This window comes from Pollicipes pollicipes, unplaced genomic scaffold, assembly GCF_011947565.3.
Source record: "Pollicipes pollicipes isolate AB1234 unplaced genomic scaffold, Ppol_2.1 Scaffold_4002;HRSCAF=4701_pilon_pilon_pilon, whole genome shotgun sequence".
NCBI lineage: Eukaryota > Metazoa > Arthropoda > Thecostraca > Pollicipedomorpha > Pollicipedidae > Pollicipes > Pollicipes pollicipes.
Window position 1 is genome coordinate 42520787 of NW_023596420.1, and position 21062 is coordinate 42541848.

The following is a 21062-nucleotide window of genomic DNA, read 5'->3' on the forward strand; positions in this document are numbered from 1 at the left end:
AATGTGTCCATGTAGTGTATCAATTCAAATGCAACACCTATGGCTGCAAACTTTGTTCCGTACACTGCACTGGTGTGACCACAATGACACTTTCATGACGCCTGACAATTCACTTACTTGACGGGGAACCTTTGGACCACATGCGACATGAACGCGTCAGGATATGGACACAACAACTAATATTTTACGGACATGCAATGACGGAAGACACCTTCAAAGTTGAGAACGTATATTCATTGACAAAGCTCCCGCCTTAAACAAAGAGAAAATTTGTACAACCCTTGAATTATTAGGTGGTGTGTGGTGGGTGTTATCGATGTGATTGTGGCAATATGCGTGTGTCTTTGTAATATTCCCATCATGAGTGTTTCTTATATGTATCAAAGTGAAAATAGAATTCTGTCTTATTTTATTTAGTCATGCCTCATCTGTGTTCTCAGTACCAAAGGATGTTTGCCAATAGCGGTGCCCAATTTGTATCCTTTCAAACTCAGAACTTATGTTTTGTGCCATTCAGTCTTCTCCGACGATGAGATAAGATCTCGAAACGTAAGAATGTAAAGTGTGACGAATGTGTGAGTGATTTCGTCCCAACCATCTTTAATCTAAACGACAATTCGATCTCAAAAGTCCGGCACCTAGAATAATGTACATAAACCCCATCAATGCTGAGTCAGCAGTCATTTTTGATCGAACGTGCATATAGTGCGTGCGTGTGTGTGTGTGTGTGTGTGTGTGTGTGTGTGTGTGTGTGTGTGTGTGTGTGTGTGTGTGTGTGTGTGCGTGCTTGCGTGCGTGCGTGCGTGCGTGCGTGCGTGCGTGCGCGCGTGCGTGTGGGTGGGGGTGGGGGGGGGGGGGGCAAGTGTGGGGATGGGTGGGTGTGGGTGTGGGTGTGGGTGTGGGTGCGGGCGTGTGGGTGTGGGTGGGTGTTTGCGTGACAACTGTTAATATCGTCGCGAAGTGCGAGGCACTGCATCTAGACACCGAGAAGCATCCCTTATACACCTGCATTGATAACCTGAAATGCACGTTACGCCGTTTGGAAACTACATGTTTCAATCTATGGAGCCGCCTCACCATGCTCAATTTGTTACATTGCACAGTTCTAATTTTCAGCTGTCGCACTCACCACAAGTATCAGTTATCCCTGTAACTAATAAACGCAGGGCAGTGTGTATGACCCGAACAGATCACCATCGAGGCAGGGTGCGGTTTTCTTTCAGTTGGGGGGGAGGGCTTCAGCCCTCTCCTCCACCTGAGCTCCCATCGACTTTGAAAAGGTATTGGACCAAATCGGGAGGACACCCTTTGGCGTGTTTTGCGGAGATTTCCCCATTTTTCACCGTTCAGGCACTGCCCCTCCCACCCCCTCTCCCCTCCAACTCATTTTGCGAAACTACGTCATCGCATTCCGGCATGATCGCCAAATTCACGGGTTGTGGACGCAAAATGGACCCGATGCCGACGCAGCCTAAAACACCAGATCACCACCACCACCACCAAATTCACAGCATGCGCCTCTTGGTGCGGGGCCCTGGAACCATCCTTGCGCATGCCACCCACCTACATTACAACCCGGTATGTAAAAACAATGTTGGGGAAATATTTCAGCGACCTGCTGCAGACCGTTGCAGCGAACAAAGCGAAAGCCGGAGAGGGACGGGACCTGCCTTCGCCCGAGGCAGGGTTGGTCATAGCGCCGCCGCTTGCCTGCAGACAATGCACAGCGGTTTATGATAAGGGTTGAGTGCGCGATGATTTGCAAACAAATGCACATGTTCAAAAAGCGAAGGAAGAGTTTTCAGCTCAGCACACGGTTATGCGCCGTTAGAACGTCGCACTGACGGGCTGGTGGGATGACTTCGGAATTCTCGGCCGGGTGATAGCGTGGCCAACGCGACCGAGCCGCCCCACACGGCGCTGCGGGGCACCGCGTGCACCGCATTATTCACAAAACTGCACGTTCCTGGCACACCATTACATGGAATACACACCTTCAATAGCATCAGAGATGTTCCAGAAGCATCGGTGATGCTTGGGGTTTTCTTCCCAACACTGCGTGCCATAGCTACGCCTGCCCTTGCGCCTTGGGTCAACTGGTATTAAAAAACTCATTCAGAGATAAGTCTTTAATTTATTTGGATCCATCCCTCAGCAGCTAGGTCAGGCACATTCTCAGAACCATTGCCGTGTTCAAAGCAGGACAGCAAAACTACATCGCAGTGATTCTGATGCAATAACGGTTAGACACACGGCACAAGCACAACTTCCCAGAAATTGATTCCAGGACCAGCCCAGCATTGCTTAACAGACTAAGCTGGCTTAAACCCCACTATGTATGCATGCATAAGGCCTATACCAAATGCAATCAATCTGTACCGTGGAAACGGCTATACTATCATTCATTTTTCGAGGATAGCGGCATCGTGGCGCTGCCCCCGATCGCAAGTCTGAAAACCAAATGTTTCGACATGCTTCACAGACACTAATGAAAACGGATAGGTATTTACAACAACAGCATTCAGATCAGTAAGTCTTTGCATCTTTCCAGCCTGCGGCAACACAAATTGAATATACTCCTTTCACTTGAGTTTCAGTTGGACGTATTTTTCAGGAGACAGAAGGACAAAAACGTCAACATGCATTCTAATTGCCGCAGAATGCAAAGTCGCCGAAATACAAGTGCCACTAGTGAGACAGTTGTTACACAGGCCCCAGTGAAATAAACTTACGACCCTCCAGACAAGTGGTGATTGAGGCGGCCACAGCCCGCCAGGACCGGGTTCAACCCTCCATTCCGAAGTCTTCGCAGAACTTCTCAACCTTCTTCAGGTCTTCGTCATTCACCGTGGGCTTGGAGGTGGCGATTGACTTCAGCATGTCGTTCATGCTGACGACAGGCTCCAGCAGTTTCTCACCGTCGACATCCATCCAGGACATCTCCATGGCTCCGGGATCGCCAGGAGAGCAGGGCGTCAGCAGGTCGTCCAGAAAGACGTTCGGGTCAGATCGGGACGGACCCCGCACCCGTTTGAAGTGAGTGGCAGTCTGCACCTTGCGCACTGGCTGCATCAGGGCATCACGCACCACAATGCTGATGTCGGCGCCGGAGAAGCCTTCGGTCTTGCCTCCAAGGATTCTGAAGTCCTGTTCAGTCAGTTGATGAGGAGTGTTTCCCAGATGGATCTTGAAGATCGTGGATCTGGCAGGCTCCTCGGGCAGCGGGATGTATATCCGCTTCTCAAAACGTCTGCGGATGGCTGCATCCAGAACCCAAGGGATGTTGGTGGCTCCCAGCACAAGGATGCCATCTGTGTCATTTCCAACTCCCTGCATCTGGACCAGGAACTCAGTCTTGATTCTCCTGGCTGACTCGGACTCATTGTCTGACCTAGATGAGCACAGTGAATCAATCTCATCTATGAATATGATGGATGGCTTGTGCTCTCTGGCCAGCTCAAACAGGTTGCGGACCAGCTTTTCAGACTCACCCAGCCACTTTGAAACAAGATCTGAGGATGAGACAGAGAAAAATGTTGAGTTGGATGCTTCTGTGGCCACAGCCTTTGCTAGGTACGACTTGCCAGTGCCTGGTGGGCCAAACAGGAGGATACCCTTCCAGGGCTTGCGCTTGCCGGTGAATAGGTGAGGGAACTTGATGGGCATGATGACAGCTTCCTTCAGAGACTCCTTGGCTGCATCCAGTCCAGCAACATCTGCCCACTTCACATTCAAGTTTTTCTCCATCACAATAGCCCCTTCCAGCTTTGAAAGCATCTTCTTCTTGTCTGGGTCTTCATCTGAGTCAGAGTCAGAATCCTCCTTTTTGCCACCATCTTTAACAGGCTTCTTCTCTGACTTTCCCTCCTTCTTTTTCAGATATTCCTTCAACTTTTCGGCCCTCTCAATGTACTGGATGCATTTGGCCCGAATGCTTTCTTTGCCTTTCTCTGACTGAGCCTCATATTTCAGTGAGTGCAAAAAATATTCTACACCATGCTCATACAGCCTACGGGCTTCCTCAAAATTTTTGTTTCTGTCCTCTTCTGTGGCTTTGGTAACCAAGTCTATAGCCTTCTGTAAAGCTGTCCCGGATGCCATTGTTGTCGGCTAATGCGACGCAGATCAAATATAATCGCAAATGCCGCAAGCAAGTTGCCGTCACACTGCCGATTTTGCCAAAGAGCTAGAAATCAGGGCACAATCTGTTAAAATGCCCGCACTGTCGCTCAAACACACCGGGTCCCTAAACACCCCCTGAGCCTCAGGACATACCCGCACCCCGCGATGACAACACCCCGCTTTCCAAGGAAGGACCGCGGCCAGGGTTGCTTGTATTGACGGCAATGCCAAAGGGTTCTCCGCCTCCTTAAAGCGCTGCCCATGACGTCGTTATGGTGAAACGCTTATTTTAATTGGATTCCAAATTATTAAATGGGCTAAATTTAGTGCCAATAGCTCCTACCATTAACAGCATGGTTTATGACCCATATATTTTATCATGACAGTAAGTGTTCTGCAAAATTCACACAAAATTCGGAAAGTTGTGACATTTCTAAAGCGTACGGGCCGGCTTGAATGTGAGCCACACTTATTTTGATGGCTTATAGGTGTGGCTTTGATGGCCATAAGTGAAGCCAATATTGGCTTCAGGTCACGACGCCATCAACATGATTAGTTGCAATACAGAAAGAACTAATACCCCCGTAAGGTTGCCTGAACATGGTGGATAGCGGGATGAAATAGGCCTCTCAGTATTTACCATTTATTCTAGTAATGTGCTGGCCGGCAGTGTCATATATCGTATACCTTGTTGCGCATAGTTACATTGCAATTTTGGTCATCTCATGTGTTTCTGTGAACAATCGTTGAAGTAGATTATGGCAGCGGATTAATGCAGTGAAATAGCGGCGCACAGGCACGGTTCCGCTTATCCTTGGTGCCCGCCCTTTTCGTTTCTGTGGCTACGATTCAAAGCTTTCGACCTGGTCCGGCGGAGAAAGGGCCGTGGCTGGTTGTGACAGAGGGTCCGGGTGCGCGGTTGAGGGTGTACTTATCTGTCCAGCATATTAGAATGGTGTCCAGAGCAGTCCAGTCTGCAAACCATGGGAAACATGCTAATAAGATATTTGGGACAGGCAGGATCCTGCCCCAAATAGGATAGGAAACTTTGCCATTCAGGGCTGATTTTGTTAATGTTTCTTACTCCAGAGACATGATTTATCATCACATTTGGTAATTTCTGATCATATTACCAGTTTCATTTTGGAATAATGCAAAATGGTCTCAATGTTCATTTAAAAGATGTGCTACAAAATTTTGATGAACTTCCCCAAATTGGGAGATGTGCTGAACTTCTGCCCCAATGAGATATCATCAGGATTTGCCATGGTTTGCAGACTGTGGTGGTTACAACTGTTTGAGTGCTTACAGAAGGAAAGCAAGGAAAGCTCTCCTTGGCCTGGGATTTAAATGAAGATGGTCAGTACCCATGAGTTCATGACACATTGTTGATGTGTTTGGGTCCACGCTTGTCAGATGCCATTTGATATGCCTGCTGCTGTGCAGGGTACTGTTTTGCTACATGATGATATGATGCTTAGTAGTTTGACCAATATGGATGTCTGAACAATGACTTAGCCATGGCCTGTTTCAGTTTTGTCTATAGCCATAGGAACTATTTGATTATCATGGAAGAGCTTTGGGGCTTCAGCCCCCCCCCCCCCCTAACATTTAGGAAAACTCAGCACAAGGCCTTTGGTGGCATGTAAGACAAACTGAGTCAAAATGCCTCTGAGCCCCTGTAATCCTGGACAAGCACCTGGAATGTTGATTTTTGTCTACCTTAACTGAGGTGTGGTTGCATATGCTATGGTGTAAGATATAATGTGGCTTCATATGTCTATTAAAGGAAATGGAGAAATGTATGTATTTCAGTGTAATTCATCTCAAAGATATTTAAGAGCTGTAAAAATTTGGTTTTGATGGTTGCTTATGTAAAGAAATGACTGCCATCTTTTGGTGTGTAACATTAATCCCATAACATAGACAAGGCAGTAGTATTAGCCTTATTCCTTGGAGAAGAGCCAGGAGAATGGAGAGATAGTTGGGTTGATATTTTGGCAGCATGCCTTTATCAAAACAATAACACAAGTCTGATATTGTTTCAATGAAAGCATGTTGCTGAAATATCAACCCAACCACATCTGTTCTCCTGTTTTTTTTTTTGTGAGGAACAAGGCTAATGCTACAGTTGTATCTGTGTGAATAATGCTCCTTGCTACTGCACTGAACAACCCATGTAATTTTAAATCATATAACCTTATAACAAACCACATGGGAAGCAGCATCAGCTTGTGCAGCCTCCATACTTGCCCATACTGTGACTTTGTATGAGGTGGGGGAGGGGGGGGGGGGGGGGCACTGCTGCTGGGCTGCCATCAGGCCAAGGTCACTCTAGCACTGCTGGGCTGGCACTGGGCAAGGCTGACTCTGGCACTGCTGCTGGGCTGGCACTGGGCCAGGCTGACTGGTACTGCTGCTGGGCTGGCATGGGGCCAAGCTGACTCTGGCACCACTGCTGGGCTGGCACTGGGCCAGGCTAACTGGCACTGCTGCTGGGCTGGCACTTGGCCAGGCTGACTGGCACTGCTGCTGGGCTGGCACTTGGCCAGGCTGACTGGCACTGCTGCAGGGCTGATACTTGGCCAGGCTGATGCTGGTACTGCACAGGGCTGGCGTTTAATGGCATAAGGCTTATGTCCACCAACTTTGAAAAATACTAACTTTCTTCAGGCAAATTTCATTTGAGTGTATCATTCACCTTTGCTGGGACTAGATATCATCCAGTCCTTCCCAGGACTCCATGACACCTGGTGACTGCCGGAGCATTACCTGGCTGAGACATTGTGCACATGGTGACACACCAGACAAGGTCCGAACAATTCATTCTACCGCGATGCTGATACCTCGTCGAATCCTTCCATAGAACTATTCGTATGTTCAAATCTCGAATTTCAATTCAAATTAGAATCTGACCACTGTGGCATTGGAATTCCAAATTGCAGTGAACCGTCAACTCTTACACCCTTTCAGAGTACACCCTTTCAGAGGGTCAGGTTACACCCTTTCAGAGGGCCAGGTTACACCCTTTCAGAGTAGATATACAGGCTAAAATGCATCGTGCATGCTTAGCTGAGCATAGAAGGTGAATACAAAAATTGGACAGTAAATGACAGATTCAGATATTCTCACCTTTTGAATAGGTCTCAGGTGTCAAAATGAGGAACTGGGAAGCATTTGAGAAATTTAACTGATCAATGGGTTGAATTTAACTGCTATTAGCTTTTGAAAAGAGTTCACAGATGTTAATTTTGATGAAGTGAACATTTTCAGTCAACAGGCAACTGTTGTTAGAAGTTACATTTTGGAACATCTTGTCTGTCTATGCCTTCAGGTTCGCTTTCTCTTGTGTTTTTGATTCACTGTATTTGAACCCTTGAAGGCATGTAAAGCTTGGCATATTTCCTTGACTTGTTTGCTGTCCTCGATTTTGTCAGGAGCTCACTATGCAGTAATCATTCTGCAAAATTTGTAATGCAGCGTGGGCCGATGTCCGATTAATGCAGAGCAGTGGTCGTTTCATGGCAGGGGGACTGTAATCCATGTTGCCGTCAGGACAAAATGGCATTGTGGCCGATGATTCGATGATGCGGAATTTCATGGTGTTGAAAAACTGTGTTTTGCAACGGAAACTTGAAAACTTTTTGTTGAGCTGAATTTTGTCACTGACCCGCTTGCATGCATACACATTGCGCCGGCGTGTGCGTGATATTGTTCCTTTTCAGCGTGGTGACTAGGCGCGAGCCATGGAGAATGTCGACCCGAAAGGGGACAGTACGCTGGTGTCCGGGCGGTCTCCAGCGTCCGAGCAGTCTTCGCTGGGTCTGCTCAGACTGGACTCTGTCGCCGGTCAGTCTCCAGCCGCTCCGCAGCCTGCGGGCCTCTGCACACAGACTGTTTGGGGTCTGAGTGAATGGTTACCCAGCTCCGCCACTAGTCCCGCATGGCTGTTCGTCGCCAAGCCTATGGTCCCGCAGATATGTTGGCCCGCTGTGGGTTTTGTGCGGTTTACCTTATGTAAAGGTGTCCGGGCCGCGCTGAAGCCTCGGTTTGCCACGTATAAATAAATCTGTTGACACGGCAGCGAAGCATTGAAGTCATTCTCCCTCCGTATCTCCTCGCTCATCTGTTCCTAGTTCCCTTTGTTGTTGACTACATCGCGTTCATGACCCATCTCAGGTTTTTCGGACTGCTTCCTAGAAGATGACTCAAGTCCGTCGGCGAGAGTACCACTCTCGCCTGTCAAACAAATGAGATTAAACCCTCCAATGGCCAACATTAAGGAGGTGTCGTTCACCGAGGGAAACAGCAAGAACACAGGTGCGTGCACGATTGTCCGTATCGTATTCTTCCGTGGGAACTGTGGGCTTACAGTCGGGTTACAGTCGGCATATCATTGCAAGAGTACAGTGGTGTGTGGTGTGCGTGTGCGTAGCGTAGTGTACAGTAGTGTGTACGTTGTCGTGACGGAGTAACCAGCGTACAGCACATGTTTACGTCAGTGTATGTGGGTCTGGGACTGTACTGAGCTTGTGGGGTGCTGGGACTCCTGCATGCAGTGTCTCACTTCCTGATGGCTTATTAGCCAGCAATTTTGCAAACCAGTGACAGCCAATCATCACCTATTTCTAGAGTAAGTAATCAGCGTATTTTAAGCATTAACAACGGTCGAGAATTGCTTGCCTATTACGCCAGTAAAATATTTCTTTACTGTTTCATGTATACTGCCGTGGGTGCATAATTTTGACACACGTGGCGGTTGTCAAAACTATGCGGGAGTCAAAAGTAACGTTGCACGTCTTTGAAGCTGGGCCTGCGCGCTGCGGGTGGAGTGATGCCGTGGACGGTGGAGCGCGGTTATGCATCGTCCGGATTTGAACTGCGAGAAACCAGCCTCTATCGGCAGCCCCCTGGTTAGCAGTGCCCATCACATCCGCCTGTGGTGGGGATGCGCGTTTGCAGTCACTTCCGCAGCGGAAGGCTGCTGTCCGCCGTCCTCAGCGACGCCCGGGTCATTGCAGAGTACGGGTCGTACGAGAGCGGCGAGGACGAGGATCCGGCAGAGGAGGACGGCCGGGAGCGTGGCGCGGGGGACGATGAGGAGGAGGGGTCGGCCGGCGGTCTGGACTCGCGCTACTTGCGCCACGGGCTGCCGGAGAGGGAGGCGGCGCCTGGCGCCGAGTCGGACACCAGCCACGAGGACAGGTCGGTGGAGGGCGACCCCGCCGCCGCGGCGCTCTCCGTCCTCTGACGTCACATCGTGGGGCACGTGTTCGCCCAATCACGCGTCACGGCCGTCGCGCCTACGCTCAATCAGCTAGTGTTGTCATGGTTTAGGACGCGTTGCGTTTTGCGAGTTTCGTTTGGGGAGGGGCGTGGTGCACTCCCGTGCTTGTCGTATCACAGTAAAACGTCGCGCGTGGTGTTTCCCCCACCCCCACCCCAAAACAGGTGAATCTATGCCACACTAGGCATGCGTGCATTCATCAGCACGTGTTTTGCTGCGGTGTCTGCTACTTGCGTTGTGTCCGAAGCGCTTGGTGCCTGAGGACGTTTTCCCGTAAGCGTTCTGTGTGGCCTGTACGGGCGCCGTTTCTGTTTCAGTGTGGATCTCATGCCCGCCGTTCTGATCTCAGCGCCGGACGTTATTCCCTCCGCTCCGCTCTCCGCCCCCGGCCCCGCTCCCGCCCCCGCTCCGTTCTGGCCCGCCGCCGCGTCCGGGCGGCCGTCGTCGCCGGCGGTGACCGGACCCCTCACCGCCGCCTCGTTCCGCCTCAGCCTGGCGCTGTTGGCCCCCGACGGCGGCGGCGGCGTCGGCGGCGTCGACCAGCCGCTGGAGCGGCGCGGCACGACCGCCGAGGTACGCGCCGCCCCGGGCCGGCGGACGGCCGCGGCCACCGGCTGGGCGCCGCTGGTGGGTGCCGTCTGAGCGCCTTCCGCGCGTCTCGGCTCGTCTCGCGCAGGCTTAATGCAGCGGGTGTGGTGAGCTGTTCTGATGTTGGTGGTATGCTAAGACAGTCTGTTGTAATGTTCATTTTATTGTGTCCAAGTGCAGTAAACAGCACGAAAAGAACAACTTTGAATTAACGGTGACCATTTCCTGCCTCTTGCCACATGTAGATGTCTTAGATATAGAGAAGCAGAAGAACAGGTTTGGAGCAGTTTATTGTGGCCTATAGTTGTCTCGTACTCAATGCCTTCGTGGAAAGTAGGCGCAAAAATGTTGCTGGTTTAGACAGACTGCCTCTTTTGACTCGCAAGTTTGCTGTAAATTCCCCCTCCCCCTTCCCAAGAAAAAAGGTGTCAACGCAGTGTTAGCTCTTCCTGTCGCGTGACACCGGTGTGTTGCCGATGCGCTGAGCAGTGGTGACCACCGCCGGATGTGCGGGGAAGTGCTGACCTCTGCCCCGTGTGCCGGACGGTGCTGACCTCTGCCCGGCGTGCCGGACAGTGCTGACCTCTGCCCTGTGTGCCGGACAGTGCTGGCCTCTGCCCGACGTATCGGACAGTGCTGAGCTCTGCCCTGTGCCGGGCGGTGCTGACCTCCGCCCGGTGTGCCGGACAGTGCTGACCTCTGCCCGATGTATCGGACAGCGCTGAGCTCTGCCCGATGTGTCGGACGGTGCTGACCTCTGCCCGGCGTGCCGGACAGTGCTGACCTCTGCCCGGTGTGCTGGGCGGTACTGACAGCTGCCCTGTGTACCGGACAGGTTGACATCAGCGGCCGTCAGATCTCGGCCCGCTCCACCTCGATCGGAGCCTCGTCCGGGTCACTGGACGCTGACGGCACTACCAGCGACGGGTAGGCGCGCGCGCTGACGCCTTGCCTTCCCCTCCGGCCAACCGTGCAAGGGCACGGGTGGCCGGAGCCGGTGCCGTGTGGTTGGGGTGGGGAAGGGGGCTCAGTCGGCTGTCCGTGCGACGCCTCCTGACCCCCATGGTTGCATGCTGCCTTTGTCCGTGCATGACCGCGGGTGGGGGGTTTGGTTGACTGTGGGGCTCCAGTTACCTGGTGAACGCTGAGCGCTATTGCTGCGGCGCGTTCACCAGAACAGACGTTTCGATGGGCTGTGAGCTTCGAAGCATCAGCTGGCACCGATACATCCAGCGTAGGTATATGTAAGATGCTTCCACTTAACACATATCATAGGTCATATTTCATCCAGGCGGGCTCCATCTCTTCCACGACAGCGCCGTCTGCAGCAGTCAGCTTGGAAAGCGTTGTTTTTGCCGCGTCCTACAGATCAATTGTGACATGTGGTTCGCTGCAAACCACCTGACATACATGATATGTCGGGCGTGGACCAAGTATGCACCGTGTGAATATAAGTCACGATATTTCGATACTACGGCCAGAAAATTATCTGTTCCTGCAAGAATGATCCATTTGAGCGTGCCTCAATTTGTGCCGACTTCAACACTGTTGCCTGCCGACAGCGGTGCTGACTGCAATGGTTCATACGTTGGCCGGACATGGTCGTCTAGAACGTCAGCGTGCTCTAAAATGACCACCCGAAAGCTATGACCACGGCCGGCCTGTTGGTATCAACGTCCGGTTCGGAACAATCGGATACACGTCATATTTCACAAGTGGTCCGTACAGACGTAGCGTTTCACAGTTGCTCGTTGGTTACGCACTTCCCGGTTAGTTTACAAACCAACCTGAGGCGCGGCAGGTCAGGTCACGGAAGCAGGCTGTCACAGACTACATTTCGTAGCAGACTGCTCCATGCTGGCGCTAAGTCGTCCCCGCGCACCCATTCTCCGTGCTCCAGTCTCCTGTTCCCGACACGGCTTTACCGTGAGGCCGCCGGCGCCGTGGCGGCCTTGCGTTGGCCGGCACAGGTCACGTGATCGGTTGGTGTCGACCTCCGGCGCTCCTTTTGACCACGGCGCGACGAGTGCGCCTGTTGCCGTGTCGGCCTGAAGGCGCAGCGCCGATGGCACAGTTGCAGCGGCAACGCGGAGTATGTCGGCAGTCCGGGACTTACGACGGTTCTGTGGGGACTGTGCCATCCGGGGGGAGGATGTCAGCCCCCCGCGGCACTGGGTAAGGGGTCAAACATGATTACGCAACCCCTCTTGAAGTTTCAGCGGGCCCATCATGCCTACAGGAGGCCCCAGACGGCCGAAACAGATCAAGAGGAGGGTCCTAAAGGCCCAGCTGCAGAAGCAAGCCCAGATGGCCAAATCGGCACGCTTGGCCGATAGGAAGCCCCAGATAATTCGAAGTGGGTTCCACAAAAAAAAACTGAGGAAGCCCTGTCAGACCGAGAGGAGGCCCTAATTACAAATACTGGAGATCCCACGGGGCCGGGAGGGTGTTTTGTCCAATTGTATCGCTTACATAAGAGATTTTTTAAAGTAGGCGAAATCCGAGGGAAAGTACGGATTGCGGTTAGCATAGAAGACCCCAGACATCCTTACAAGCCCCTGGAACTGCCTGGCCCTCCTGAAAAAAGCTGGTGGCGCCGCTCCTGCACTTCTCCTTCTCAAAGAAGAAAAGCGTGGGCGGCTTCCTGAACGAATGAAGATATTTATGCATGTCGCTTGATATACGGCAGCTGCGCATTGCATATGCGTAACGAGATGTTGCAAAATATAATCTGAGGTGGGCTATGTCGTGGTACCATTTTCCGTTCGCGATGTTTACTTGTTTGGACCGAAGTGGCTGGTATGTCAGGAACGGATCTCCAAATATCAGACGACCTACCATTGCTTGGGTGGGGATGTCCGCTCAATGTGCCCATGGCTGCCGAATGCAAGCTAAACTTAGGTAATCCGTTTGTACAACCTAGTGGGATTGGCGTATTCAGCCGTCTGTGCAGGGCCAGTCAGCTGTGGCACATTGGTTTTTGATCCGTTGCGCGCTGGTTGTCATTGATTTTAGATAATTATGTAAGGCTAATTGGTTAATTTTAGAAGTATCGTTATCGAAGCGGTGCTCCCGAAATGTGTAAGAATGAACGTTATGGGTCATGACATTGATATGTCGATGTTCGTTAGCTCAACAGCGACAAACCGTTTTTCGGTTTAAGTGGTATTTTTTCTCATGTCTATTTATTTCGGTCGCTGTTAATGCTTCTGCCCCAAAGCATGACGTATGCAGAGAAAAGTGTGGATGCTAGGAAAGGGCCGTGATGAACGTGGCAGTTATTAACAAACTGTGCTTGGAACGCTGGTTAATGATGGACTTGCACATACCTTTACTCTCTGGAACGATGGTTAAGGTACAGGAGGGCTGAATGGCCACAGCCTGAGATTTTCCGCTAACAGATACTAAGTTAACTGGGTGCATAGGACAGGACACAGATAGCGACCTCAGCTTGGCTGGACTTTGTGGGCGCTTTGGTTGGTTTTCTTTCGTTGAATTTCGTGTTTTTGCGGTTTCGCGGCTTGGCCTGAAGGTTCCGTGTATTGTAATGGTGAGGAAAATTGCCATCTCGGTCCATGCTTTTTTTGCGCAGGCTTAAGTGTGATCTTCCAAAATGGGAGACCCTTGCGCGCGGCCAGAAATCTATTTTGGCACATTGTTTTCGCTTACGAGTGTTTCAGATAATGCACATCGTGGATTAATTGAAAATATCCAAATCTGTTCCCTAGTTACCTGCTCGGAATTGTGGTTATCTGTAACATACTCCTTTTTGTCATCATAAATTCGGACTCGCATGGCTGGAAATGCAATTGCCCAGAAAATGCAGCATGTGCTAACCAACTAAGCCATTGCTTTTTTATTTGGTTATTCAGTTCCTCTAATTTCAGATTTGGAAGTGGCTGCTTTGGTGAGATGGAAGAGTTCCAGAAGGAATTCGATGACGGCTGTTTCACGGATGGCGGTAAGTTGATCATTCTGTGCTTCGCTTTCGATATAATGTAGTTGTCTTCAAAATGTATCCATTTATGTATGGGACCATTTCTTGTCTGGCATAGCACATCGGCAAAGATGGGAGTGTTTAATTGTGGCGCCAGCGTTTTAACGTTTGACATAACACACAAAGATAAGTCGCATATTGAGCGCTATCTCTTTGGAGGTTTCCCGGAACTGGTGTGAATATGGTCCGCATATCTGTGGCTAGAATACTGAAGCAACTGAATGTCAGTTATCTTGCAAGACTAACTTGTGCGTGCATCTGCCCCGACAGGAGCAGCTTTTGAAGCGCAGCTTGTGGAGGCTGAGAAATGTATCGACCAAAACGGCATGCCTGTCGTGGAATTCTCCATCTCTTCTGGCACATATGATTCGCAAGCGAAGATCCGGTGAGAGACGCCAATGTGGGGAAAAACGCCACCTGTCTCAAAGTTGGGTTGTAACAGTAGGGTGTGCTGTTTGTCAGCGTTCTGTCCAAACAGTTTGTATCACTGCGATCTGTTGAGAAACGTTAAAGTTTTCGTTGTATGGCCGTGTGGTCGGCAGCGTTCGAAAGGCCATGCAGCAAACCAGCCAGCCAAAGAAAAACGGGTATCGTGTCTGTGTGCTGCGTCAACACCCAAAATCACCGTCGTCGGTTAGACATATGCATATGGACCGTCAGTGGATAACGGGCGGGTTTCATGCCATGTCCTCTGACTGACCTCACCCATTTGTTGCGATAGTATTGTGGGCGGGGTGATGGGATTGACATCACGTGGTGTGTAGCTGTTTCGTTTGATTCATTTCAGGGCACCTGGTTTCGATGATACTGTCAACATGTCGCAATTTTTGAAGGCTGGTAGCTATCCGATGGGAGCTCTGGGCGATGCTTCGAGCTCAGAATCGGTGGGTGACAGTTATAGTTAACCTGGCGTTTACCTACACGTTATATGCATTGGGATGTGTGACAGTTATAGAGTTAACTTGGCGTTTGCCTGTACGTTGTATGCATTGAGATGTGTTTGTTTTGTGTGATTATTATATTGAAAATTTGTTTCAACGATACGACGTTATCCATGACTTATGAAAGTTCAATCGAAAATGGCTTGCTAAAAATCGCCATCTTTGCTCCTGACTCGAATAATGTTCACTGACCAGCCACTTAACCCATAGAGTTCGCCACACCGCCGTCGCGCTGGGGATGAAATGCACATGTACTCAGCTTGGGTTACGATATCACGGCTTCGTGGCATTATATTAGCACTCGTGTTGGGTGACGACGCGCGATGAGATACCCCGTCCCTCGTGGCCTTTGAAGAGGCCGTCGTTAGAGTTTGTGAACGGTTGGGGCACGTGCGGCCGCGTCTCAGGCCGGTCTGAGCAGACCCCGGTTCGCCAGGTGCCCCGGTTCGGCATGAGCACGCTGCATTCGTGGCAGACGAGCGGTGTGCTCCAGGAAGAGGATCCCAGCTCGGCCAACGCTAGTACGTGTGCCGGCAGAGCGCAGGCGTCTTCTGCTTCGCAGTGATTTATTGAGATTTGTCTGGAAGATTGGCATGAACCTGAACTCAGCTCACTTAAATGATGGGAGGTGTGCGTTCAAAGTTTTGCGAAACCCTCTGCAGCTATAATTGTTACGTACTGACGCGGATATGACGCGAAATATTCCGTCGTTCTGTACGTCAGAGGCGGAAGACATGCGTGCTCGAATGTTCGCTTTACTCCTAAGGCACCAACCACATGTTGCTTGGGAAGGATCTCCGACGCCAAAGTGCATCAAAATCCATGATTTGCTCTCGCGTTCATCCATCTCTTTCCCGGACCCGACCTTTTGGATTTGTTGTCAGGAGGTACGTAGCAGCGTCTCCGTAGCGTTCAGTTCGGACGCGTCCGTCGTTAATCGATCGTGAGCCCAGCCCACCTGACGTGGCGCTCGCTCCCCGCCGACAGCGCTGAAGCGGTCCCGCGAGACGTTCGCCGTGTCGCACGGCTCCGGCTACAGCCAGATCCACGGCCGGCCGGCGGTGCCGCCGAGCCGGGTCGGCACGTACACGGTGCTGACGGCGCCCCTGTCGCCGCCCGAGGACGTGGCCGTCCCGCCGCAGCCGCCGGACGCCGCCGAGACGGCCCAGCGTCTCGCCGAGCACGGGCGCGGCGGCGCGCAGACCGCCCGTCACGCTAGGGACGGTGCGAGTGAGGCCCATGAGCGGACCGAGGCGCAGGGCGGCTGGAGAGGCACGGAGACCTTCAATGGCCGCCGGGACGGTCTGAGCCAAGGCTGTGATCGCTCCGAGGTCGGGCACAGGTGGGACGACGCCGACACCTCCCAGCAGCCTCGCCGCGCCGACGAGTCCGCGTCCTCGCAGGACGCCACCCTCACGCCGTCGGGCGGGCGGGTCGGCTCGGTCCGCGCCGCGCACAGCGTCGGCGACAGTCTGCGCCGCAAGATCGTGGACGTGCTGAACCGCACGGAGGAGGCGCGCAAGCAGCTACTGGGCCAGGCGCGACAGGCGGTCAGCGCCAGTGAGCACGTCACGGTCTCCAGGGAGGAGGTGACGGCGCGCCCTGAGCCGCGCGAGGCCGCGCGTGCCAGCCACTCGGACGAGAGCGGAGCTCGACAGACCGGCCGCGCGCTGGTGGGCTTTCACTCTCATGCAACTGCTGGGCGACCAGAGGAGGAGGGTGGCGAGGAGACCAGGGCAAGCCAGCACTACCACTCGCAGTCGGTGGGACCACATTCTGATGGGACGTATTCGGTGGGATCGCATTCGGCTGGGTCGCATGCGATGGGGTCACAGGCGGCTGGGGTGCATGTGAGTGGATCCCATATGGCGGGAGCGCACTCGATCGGAGACAAGAGCGAAGAACTCAAGCGCCAGCAAATGGAAGATATGCATGTTCACAAACAGCAGCAGATGGAGAGAATAGAGCTGGCGCGGGCCGAGCAGAAGGCCCTGCGCAGGCAGTGGGAGCGGGAGCAGGAGCTGAAAGAAAAAGTGGCGAAGCAGAAGCTGCTAGAGTCGAAAAAGAAAAAGGCGGAAGCCAGGCGTCAAGAGGCCAAGCCTGAGGCCAACCAGCCGGAGACACAGGCCAGGCTTGAGGCCAAGCAACTGGAGACGCAGGCCAAGCTTGAGGCCAAGATGCTGGAGACGAAGCCGGCGAAGGACGCTCCTGAGCTCGACGACAGGGCAGGTGCCGAGCGTCACCAGCCTACAGCCGACAAGCAGTCCAAGCCGAGGCACGAGTCCGACTCGGCGGCGACGGCCGACGGCTTGCCGGTGCCGCCGCCGGCGCCGGAACCGAACCTGGCCGACCGGCTGGAGGACAAGGTGGCCAGCCTGCTGCGCCAGCTGGACGGCGTGACCACGCCCTCCGTCCAGCACGTGGTGGAGACGGTGATGCGCCAGATCGCCGACGTGACGCTGGACGAGTCGGTGCGCAGCCAGGCCGAGCTGGACGTGACGCACGTCCTGCGAGAGCTGCGCGAGACCAAGGAGCAGCTGTGTCGGCAGGTGGAGCAGCGCGCCGCCCGGCCAACCGGCCGCGGCCTGGCCGCCATGATGGACACGGTGTCGCGCCTGCACCAGGGCGTGCCCTCGCGGCCGCGCGGCGCGGCGCCGCCCGAGCGGCCGGCCGTCCAGCGCTCGGTCTCGATCCCGGCGCAGCGCGGCGGCCGGCGCGGCGCCGACGGCGAGCGCGCGGCGTCAGCGCGCCGCCGCCCGGCCTCCGGCGCCATCACGGATCGTGAGAGCGACAGCGCTGCGCGGCGACGGCCGGCGTCGGCGGCGGCCGCCGTCCGCGAGGGCGGCGGGTCGCCGCGCCGCCGCCCGGTCTCGGCGCAGCTGACGGTGCGCGGCCAGCGCGTGCCACGTGTGCCGCGACTGGGCGTCCGCGCTGCCGAAGAGCCGCCGCTTAGTCACACGGACGACAGCGACCGCGCGGCGGCGCCGGCCAAACGCGGCTCGCCCGCCAAACGCGGTTCGCCCGGCAAGCGCGGCGCGGCCGGCGGCGCACGGCGGCGACCTCTGGCACGCACTGCCGCTGCCGCCGTCGCCGGCACCGGCGTCGTTTCTACCGGCTCCTGCCCGGAATCGGGCAGCTCGGACGGCTCGGGCCGCACCTACTCGATCGACTCGGAGCGCGCGCTCGGCTCACTGCCCGCCGCCGATCTGACGGAGCGCTCCTCGTCGCCCGGACCCCGGGCGCCGGCCGAGGCGGCTGTCGAGGTGCCGGCCGAGGCAGCCGAACCGCGCGCCTCCGCCGAGTACGAGTCGCCGGAGTTTCTGGTGGCGCTGGCGGCGCGCCGCTACCCGAGCTCGACGCCGTCAGCGATGCGCGCCGCCTTGGCGGCTGCCGAGCTGGAGCACGTGTCGCCAATCGTGGCCGAATCGGCCGACAGTCTGGCCGTGATCGTGGCGCCGCCGGCCCACTGGCCGTCGGAGGAGGGCGCGCTGTCGGCGGCGGCGTCCGTGGAGCTGCCGCTGCGAGCCATGCCTGGCACGTCGACGGGCACGGTGACGGCCACCGACTCGACCGCCCGGGCGTCCGCCGCCAGCGTGGCCCGGCCGGCCCCGCCGGCGACCCGAACAGACGCGCCGGCGGAAGCGGCCCGGCAGCCGGAGACGGCCCAGGCTGCGGCCGAGCGGCCGCCGCCGCCGGCGGCTACCAGCGCCGCCGCCCAGCCACCAGCCTCCGCTACCGCCGGCTCTTCCTCGGCGGAGGGCGCTGCCGCCGGCGTGCGGCCGCGCCGCAGCCGCATCCCGACCCCGGTTCGGCGCAGCTACGTGCACGATCCGGTGGTGGCGCACCACAGCGCGCCCTCGCTGCTGCAGCGGGCCGAGCCGCCGCCGGCGGCCGTCGCGGCGCACCCGGCCAGCGTCGTCTCGAGCGGCGGCGACCGGCCGGCGGCGCCGCCCCACCCGCCGCCGCTCGGCCGCGCGCCCGGCCTCGGCAGGCGGGACGCCGGCGCGCAGACGGCGTCGCTGCCGCCCGAGGGCGCCGAGCAGCCGCCGGTGCAGCCGGAGGCCGGTCGCAAGCTGGTGCTGTCGGTGAGCGCCGGCGCGCAGACCGGCCAGTGGCCGGAGCCGGGGCCGGAGACGGAGTCGGCGCCGGCGGAGGCCGCCGACCAGGTCCCGCCTGCGGTGACGGCAGATCCGGCCCCGCCCGTGGACGTCACGGCGCCGGCCTCGGCTCCTGTGCGGCGTCAGGAGGTGGTGGAGGTTTCGGGCAGGGGTGGTGCATCCCCAGCCGTCCCCGTCGAACAGCGGATGGTCAGAGCGGGCCCGTCGCCGCCAGCTCCAGCTAGTGAGCAGCCGGGTGACACGGCCCGCCCGCCTCCGGTGGGCCAGCGGCCGGACGAGAAGAGCAGCCACCCGGCACCGGTGCCCGCTGGACGCCTGGTGGACTCGGCCGTTCAGGCCGCAGAAACGGCCTCCGAAGGTACGGATTCAAACGACGAGTGTTGATCAATGTTTGTTCGGTAGTGTCGATTGGCCAGTACGTTCTGGTGTTTTGGAGGTCGATGATTGTCAGTATGAGAATGCTGAACTCAAAACGCGTGCATCATTGGCCGTTTGCAATTTTCGCTCGTTGAAATGTACCATTGTCATGGGCCACGAGCTTTAATTTCAGAGATTCTAAAATCACGACCAAACATCAGCGGATACTTAGCCGGAACATGAAGCGTCAGCTGCTTTGCGTGACTCATGTCGACGTAGTCCCGATGGCACCCACCGACATCGCCGACCGCGGCAGTCTGCCGGCCAGCCGGCGTCTGCCGCGCGCGTTCTCACCGGCCGGCACGCCGTCCGCAGACGCCGCCGGCGAGCCGCCGCTGGTGGAGGCGCCCGACCTCGTCACCCACCCGGAGGTGCTCTGCACGGACGTGCCGGCGGAGATCAGCTTCGCCGTGCGCAACCTCACCGAGCACTGGCTGCACCTGATGCCCGGCGTGGCTGGTACGTGAGGCCCGCGGTTGGGGGCGTCGCCGGCCGACGGCTGGCGCGCCACCCCAGCGGCGAACGGGTCAGCTGCGGGGACCGCGGCCGAGCGCCGCCTGATCGCAGCGCTCGACGCCGGGTGGCGCTGCGCGACGGCTGGTGTCGGTTTGGTGTCGGCTGTCGTGCTGACGGTGTCGCGCATCGTCTGCGGCCAGGCCTGCTGGTGGCTGCAGGCGTGTGCGGGCCTGGTGTTGCGGCTGTTCGGTGGCGGAGTTGAGCGCGTTCTGCGCGGTGGTAGCGGAGTCGCAGGCCCGTGCCATCGTGTTTGGCCGCCTGCCTCAGCTCTGTGGCGGCCGGTTGTCATGGCCTCTGCCCCGCTTCCCACTCCTGCTCTGTGGTCTGTTTCGCCCTGGGCCTCCGCCTGGCACGTGACCTCTTCCGCCCGGACCCCTTCCCCTCCACTGCCTTCTGTCAGTCTGGTCTCCGCTTCGCTCCCTACCTCCGCCCCTCTGCCTCCGTCGCCGGGCCTCCGCCCCGCCCCGCCCCGGTCTCTGATCTCTGATACCTGGGTCACCTCGACCTCTGCCCCGCCTGACATGCGCCCTCCCCCACCCCATGGACATCTGCCCTGTGGCCCTGTCCCTGACCCCTGCGTCGCCGCCCTGACCTCTGCTCCCGGTCTGACCTCTGACGTCTGCCCCGGCCGCAGGTCTGGAGGTGAACGGCGTACGCTGTCCGGACGATGGGCACGCGGTGGGCATCCATCTACGCACCCGCACGCTGCTGGATGGGCACCAAGAAGCGGCCGTCAAGGTTAGGCGATAGCCACGTCCTGGGGCGTCGGTCTGCTCTCGCCACATGATGCCCTCAGCTGGGAGTGCGACGCGGTGACAGGCGCTGGAACGGGCGGGGGCTGAAGACAGAGCGTTTCCCGTGATGTCACTGATCTGTTTACGATGCAAGATAAATACCAACCAACGACGTTGGCGGCTTTTCAGAACGTGGATATTGACTTTGCTACTTGTCCATGCCGGACGCTATTCGTGCAGTGCAATGTCAGTCGATGTGATGTCTGCGTCATCAGGCAGACAGAGGCCCGCGTCACGAGCCCCGGCTGCCGCAGCGCGGCCCTGGCGCTCGCCCGTCGTCCT

The 21062-nt window shown here is 56.0% G+C and overlaps 1 protein-coding gene across 1 annotated transcript; it reads right to left on the reverse strand.

The window, feature by feature from the left end:
* Window positions 1–2114: 2114 nt before the first annotated feature.
* LOC119093431 (vacuolar protein sorting-associated protein 4A) lies at window positions 2115–4313 on the reverse strand. The gene has a single exon (XM_037216388.1). The coding sequence runs from the start codon at window positions 4099–4101 to the stop codon at window positions 2785–2787; it is 1317 nt and encodes a 438-aa protein (XP_037072283.1). The 5' UTR covers window positions 4102–4313; the 3' UTR covers window positions 2115–2784.
* Window positions 4314–21062: the final 16749 nt, after the last annotated feature.

What these genes read in the sequence shown, in the direction of transcription:
- LOC119093431 (XM_037216388.1), bottom strand. Translation starts at nt 4,101, where the DNA reads ATGGCATCCGGGACAGCTTTACAGAAGGCTATAGACTTGGTTACCAAA.